The sequence below is a fragment of the Podarcis gaigeae genome (genome assembly GCF_964106915.1).
Source record: "Podarcis gaigeae genome assembly, chromosome: 1".
In the NCBI taxonomy this organism is placed as follows: domain Eukaryota; kingdom Metazoa; phylum Chordata; class Lepidosauria; order Squamata; family Lacertidae; genus Podarcis; species Podarcis gaigeae.
This window is the reverse complement of record NC_139678.1, coordinates 131,183,681-131,190,033: the sequence shown is the minus strand read 5'-3', so window position 1 is coordinate 131,190,033 and position 6,353 is coordinate 131,183,681. Positions and strand designations below refer to the sequence as shown.

The following is a 6,353-nucleotide window of genomic DNA, read 5'->3' as shown; positions in this document are numbered from 1 at the left end:
TGGAATCTGAAGAAGTACAAAGAGCCTTTTGTACAAACTTTTCCCCTAATGCTATACTTCCATTTGGTTTGACAGACGAAAGGATGGCCTTGGTTCCTTACGATGACACGGCTGCTTGGGGGATGCAGAAGTTGCACAAGTCTTCCTCTACATACTGTTTTGCCAACCACACCATCGAGATCCAGCAGAACTGGAAGCAGCTGGGTGTTGCAGCTGTTGTGTGGGATGCGGTCCGTATAATTTTGCACTTACTCATTTTCTGACACATTGCTGTTTAAAGATGGGCATTAATAGTCACTTGTCCAGCCCCCACCCCACCCCAATTCCTAAATCAGTAGTTCTTCGATGCTTTTGTAGCCTGATCCTGTGCGTACCTACTAACAATGGATTTAGTAGGGTTTCCCTCCAAATTATAGTAGTCCTGCCATAGTAACGATGGTCTAATCTAGTTGTCCTAATAATCTTATCTGTAGTTGTGGTGTTGCTTAAACTATTATTTGGGTAGCAGAGCAACTGATAAAACCTGATATGGATGTTCTCTGCACACTGAACTGTTGATCTTCAAAGCCACACATTTCAAAAGAAACCATGGAGGATGAAAGTCATACTGTAAATGTTTAAAGAAACACCTTACGCATTTATAATGCACTGTATAAAGGTAAAGGTAAAGGTACCCCTGCCCGTACGGGCCAGTCTTGCCAGACTCTGGGGTTGTGCGCCCATCTCACTCAAGAGGCCGGGGGCCAGCGCTGTCCGGAGACACTTCCGGGTCACGTGGCCAGCGTGACATCGCTGCTCTGGCGAGCCAGAGCCGCACACGGAAACACCGTTTACCTTCCCGCTGGTAAGCGGTCCCTATTTATCTACTTGCACCCGGAGGTGCTTTCGAACTGCTAGGTTGGCAGGCGCTGGGACCGAGCAGCGGGAGCGCACCCCGCCGCGGGGATTCGAACCGCCGACCTTTCGATCGGCAAGTCCTAGGCGCTGAGGCTTTAACCCACAGCGCCACCTGCGTCCCAATGCACTGTATACTGTGTTCTTAATGTTTTGGCATAGTTTCAGATGACAGTATACTTCACTGTAGTCATAGACACTCTTACTTGACCTCAACAGAACCTGTTTCTAAATAGACATGTATAGGATCACACTGCTGTCTGTTTGGGTGCTGATGGTACAGCCTCTCTACAGAATGAACCATTGGTGATGCCACATTAAAAAATAAAAAATAAAACCCTGATATTTCTTGTTTTTCTGTGCTGGAAAAATGCTCTTGTAAAGCTGTCCTCATTTTATTCTACACAACAGAAAGATGAGTTCTTTCATCATCTCTTAACAAGGTGTGATCTGTTCAGAGATGTGAAATCTCACTGATGTGTACCTTCTTTCAAAAAAATAAGTTTTAACTTCCTACCTGAAGAAGATAAATTTATGAGTAGCCAAATAGATCATTAGTACAGCCCTCAAGGAGACTGAATTCTTCTCTTTAGTGTATATTTGTCAAAACGTACAGTTTTAAATAGCTCACAATCTGCTGAGCAGAGTAACGTCACTAGAAATTAATAATTTGCAGTTAAATCCTCATTTTAGGCAGGGACACCCAGACTTCCAGTTTTAACCTCCCCCGTCCCCCTGAGTATTTAGGTCCGAAGAATAATAATATTTTGGTCTGCCTGCACTTCACAGCGGTTTGTTGCCCTCAACGTTTTTGCAAGTTTGTCATGTGATCCACACGAACAACGCTGTGTTTTGGCATTAACCTAAATAAGCATTCTTGTTAATTAGATTTTTTCTCCCTTTCGGGTGCCCAGGCTGTGGTTTTGTGTACTTTCTTGGAGATGGGAGGCATTGATCTACAAGGACGCTTGGTGATTGAGTTAGGAGCCGGAACTGGCTTGCTGGGAATTGTAGCTGCATTGCTTGGTAAGTTTCTCTTTGCAGAAACTGAGGCTGACAGTGATTCTGAGTTGCATTGTTTTCCTTGGGTACTGTTCACTGCAGAGCACAAATCCCTTTTTATTGCGTGTGTTTTTTGGGGTGTGTGTGTGTTGGGGGATCCTATACCAAACATGTTTATTTTGCAGCCATCCCAAGATATAGCCTTTTCAGACTGCAATCCTATATACACATATCTGGGTGCAAGTCCAGTCCAACTCATCTTCAGTTGATATACCATTTATGACTCTAAACCAAGATAACCTTTCAACTCTTGAATTGCAACCACTTGAATTACGGCTGCATGGCCTTGAAAATGATCCAGAAACTTCAGCTGACCCAAAATGGGGCTGCAAGGTTATTAACAGGGGCTTGCGGATAATGGATTAGCATAGCAATGCAGTGATAGATAGATGGTAGCATAATATTCTTTTATTGAGCATTAGAACACTCTCTTGGTCTGGATAGCTTGGCTGAATGACATGACTGGGCCGTACTGAACATTAATAATAGTATTTCCAAACATGAATCATAGAATCCTAGAATTGGAAGAGACCACAAGGGCCATCGAGTCCAACCCCCTGCCAAGCAGGAAACACCATCAGAGCACTTTTCCTGACATATGGCTCTCAAGCCTCTACTTAAAGACCTCCAAAGAAGGAGACTCCACCACACTCCTTGGCAGCAAATTCCACTGTCGAACAGCTCTTACTGTCAGGACGTTCTTCCTAAGGTTTAGGTGGAATCTTCTTTCTTGTAGTTTGGATCCATTGCTCCGTGTCCGCTTCTCTGGAGCAGCAGAAAACAACCTTTCTCCCTCCTCTATGTGACATCCTTTTATATATTTGAACATGGCTATCATATCACCCCTTAACCTCCTCTTCTCCAGGCTAAACATGCCCAGCTCCCTTAGCCATTCCTCATAAGGCATCGTTTCCAGGCATTTGACCATTTTGGTTGCCCTCCTCTGGACACGTTCCAGTTTGTCAGTGTCCTCCTTGAACTGTGGTGCCCAGTTTACATAGGAATCAACCCGAGAAATGGTTTTGTTGTTTGGGGAAATAAACCTGTGTTTTGAAAGTTGTGCTGGATACCAGCAATTTGTCTTCACACATTTGATTTCTCCTTCTTCTCCTCCTCCTCCTCCTCCTTTTTTGCACGTTAGGTGCTCAAGTGACAATCACAGACAGGAAGGCAGCCTTGGCTCTACTGGAGTCAAACGTCCAAGCTAATTTACCTGCTGACGTCCGGCCAAGGACAGCAGTAAAGGAACTGACTTGGGGCCGAGACTTGGGGAGCTTCTCTTCAGGAGGATATGACTTTATCTTGGGAGCAGACATTGTTTACCTGGAAGAAACGTTTGCCGATCTTCTTGAAACGCTGGACCATCTCTGCTCTGAACAGACGGTGATCCTACTATCATGCCGCCTCCGTTACGAGCGAGACCACAAGTTCCTGAAGATGTTGAAGGAGCGGTTTTCAGTGTACGAGGTGCACTATGACCCTAGTAACGATGTGCATATATTCAGAGCCCAGAGGAAAGCCCAGAAAGCAGATCTGTGATTAGTTTCTGAACTCTTGCATGCTCATTCCCGCCACTTGCAATCATTCCTGGACCAAACAACTGAATTTAGGCCTTTCATCCAGCCATTCCTCCTGTTTTTTCCCATCCCAATCATGGTAACTCAGGTAATCCAACCAGATTATAAATGGACCAATGAATTATTAGTTTTCAAGGGCCAAGCCTGCCATTGAGGAAACGTAGGACCTGGTGGCTTCAAGTAAATGGAAAAATCCAATAAGTTTAATAATAGTGACAGTTTACCTCTGTTTCCCACTGGTGTTAAGCTATGCTGCTCAGAATTACATCTCAGGGCACTTCTCCCAATGGAACAGCAAATATTAATTATGCAGTGCATGGGGGGGGGGAATGTGATATCCACAAGGAAATATTTGGCTATATTATGTAAAAACAAACCAGTTTTACTGTTTGTGTACTTAGAGAGAATGGATCAGTTAGCAATTTTCTATCATGCTAACTGGAACAACGATCAATCATGCAATAGAGAAATAATATACCTAAACATAAGGGGAGTTATTGATTAGCATTCCTAATAGAATGTTTAAATTCTTCTAGATACTTCGCATGAGACTAATTAGTCTAACATCCTTCATTCATTATTATTTAGAGTTGCCTAGTTCCTTAGAAATTCATTCTGTAATATGTTCACAAATATGCTTCATTAGTTGTTTTTCAATAATCAAGTTTGTAATTTATAATTCATCAGTGCACATTCAAGCTGTCCAGTAATTTTATTTATCAAGTCTAAAGATGATACAAATCTATGTTTATTCTCTTAAGTGGATCCCTACTATTTTATCAAAAAGTAAAATTGTAATACATTAGGTTAAGTAAATCACTAATCTACATTTAATAAAGTTTTCCCTCTGCTAATTCAAATCTGCCAGTGTAGAATCAGAACCACCCCTAACCCGACATCAGTTATCAGTATGCAAGTCCAAATACAGTAAAAACCGTGATATCATAAATAAGCCAGAAGCCAACTAATAACTGAAGTCTTTTTCAAATGTAATTTCAAGGTCATCAAGTACGTATACAGTAAGATCTTCTTTGAATAGTTTTTTTAATGTCCAGAAAGTCTATGGGTGTCTATATCCAAATAAAGTTCTGTTCCCAGTAAACTTATCCACAATTAGATTCACACACACATATATATAACATGTAAGTTTGTCTTATATTAAAGTTTGTCTCGGAATTTGGAATTAGTTAAGGTGTAATTTAAAGTCGCTATGCTTTCTGTTGCAATTCAAAAATAGATCCTTCCCTCTAAAGCTTTCCGTGAGATTAGATTTACTCCTGAAATTATCAAAAGAAAAAGATGAATCCATTTCTTACCCAAACATCATGTGATGAAGAGAGCAGAAAGTGAGTGTGCCATCCATTGTCTATCATCGCAATTGGAAAGTGATCTGATCAATAAAGTGCACTATCTGCTTAGTGACTTGTAAAATTCTGGTGCAAAGTCCCAGTATTCTTACTCTCATGTGGAAGAAGTTCTTACAAATAAGTTGTTACTGCCTGATAGTAATACTTGATAGTTGTAAATCGTTCCACAGAAGTAGAAAGTCAATAAAAATGTTTGATGTTTTGCAAAGAAATGTCCCATGTTTGGTTAGTTTTTCAACAGAAGGATACAATCAGGCAGGTGTAATCAAGAAGTAATCTCATGTGACTTCTGAATCTGAACTCCTCCACTTAAACATGCCTCCTGAGTGAGTTGCCAAATTCCATCCCGATCAGCAGAGTGCAACTTCTAACCAGAAAGCCAGAATTTTCACAATTGCGTTGTGGTCCCTTGGAGTGGATCCCAAGTACTGTGAGCAAACTGAAAAGAGCTGCATGTGCAGTGGGAGCAGAAGAGCAGTTCTCTAGTTGAGAGGTTCTGCAACAGTCCTTGTATTTCCATGTGCAGCAGTAGAAGAGAACATTTGGACCAAAACCATCCAAGAGGCACAAGAGTGTCCCTAGTTGAACACAAAACAACTCCCGTCCTGCATGTAACAAGATGCTTTGGGACTCCCAAAACTTCCTAAAAAGTGGGAAACACAATCTTGAATCAGCTGTGCAAACGTAACAAGGGTGAACAAATCTTTAAAGATCTACACAATCTCATTTTCAAGCTGCACCATTCTTTGGTTCCTATGGTTCAGGCACTAGGTAAAGGGACCCCATTCATGGACGACTCTGAGGTTGCAGCGCTCATCTCGCTTTATTGGCCAAGGGAACTGGTGCTTGTCCGCAGACAGCTTCCGGGTCATGTGGCCAGTATGACTAAGTTGCTTCTGGCGAAACCAGAACAGCACACAGAAACGCTGTTTACCTTCCCGCTGGAGCAGTACCTATTTATCTACTTGCACTTTGATGTGCTTTCAAACTGCTGGGTAGGCAGAAGCTGGGACAGAGAAATGGGAGCTCACCCCATCACGGAAATTTGAACCGCCAACCTTATGATCTGCAAGCCCTAGGCTCTGTGGTTTAGACCACAGCGCCACTCGCGTCCTTTTTGGTTCAGGGGACGTGGGTGGTGCTGTGGGTTAAACCACAGAGCCTAGGACTTGCCGATCAGAAAGTCGGCGGTTTGAATCCCTGTGATGGGGTGAGCTCCCATTGCTCGGTCCCTGCTCCTGCCAACCTAGCATTTCGAAAGCACGCAGTGCAAGTATAGGTACCGCTCCAGCAGGAAGGTAAACAGCGTTTCCGTGTGCTGCTCTGGTTTGCCAGAAGTGGCTTAGTCATGCTGGCCACATGACCTGGAAGCTGTACACCGGCTCCCTCGGCCAAGAAAGCAAGATGAGCGCCCCAACCCCAGAGTCGGCCACGACTGGACCTAATGGTCAGG

General features: G+C 43.1%; 2 protein-coding genes across 6 annotated transcripts in view; both read left to right on the top strand.

Annotated features, from left to right (window-relative positions):
- Positions 1 to 5,112, top strand: part of METTL21A (methyltransferase 21A, HSPA lysine) — a 9,195-nt gene extending 4,083 nt beyond the window's left edge. For all 4 annotated transcript variants that reach the window (XM_083714675.1, XM_083714674.1, XM_083714676.1 and 1 more), the window contains exons 2-4: positions 76 to 230; positions 1,809 to 1,920; positions 3,098 to 5,112. In XM_083714675.1, the coding sequence (XP_083570801.1) occupies positions 84 to 230; positions 1,809 to 1,920; positions 3,098 to 3,495 (657 nt within the window). In that variant the 5' untranslated portion in view covers positions 76 to 83 and the 3' untranslated portion in view covers positions 3,496 to 5,112. The remainder of the gene's footprint in view (positions 1 to 75; positions 231 to 1,808; positions 1,921 to 3,097) is intronic.
- The window catches only part of PLEKHM3 (pleckstrin homology domain containing M3), a 798,157-nt gene that overhangs the window by 170,362 nt on the left and 621,442 nt on the right, over positions 1 to 6,353 (top strand). The gene's annotated exons all lie outside the window — the stretch shown is intronic.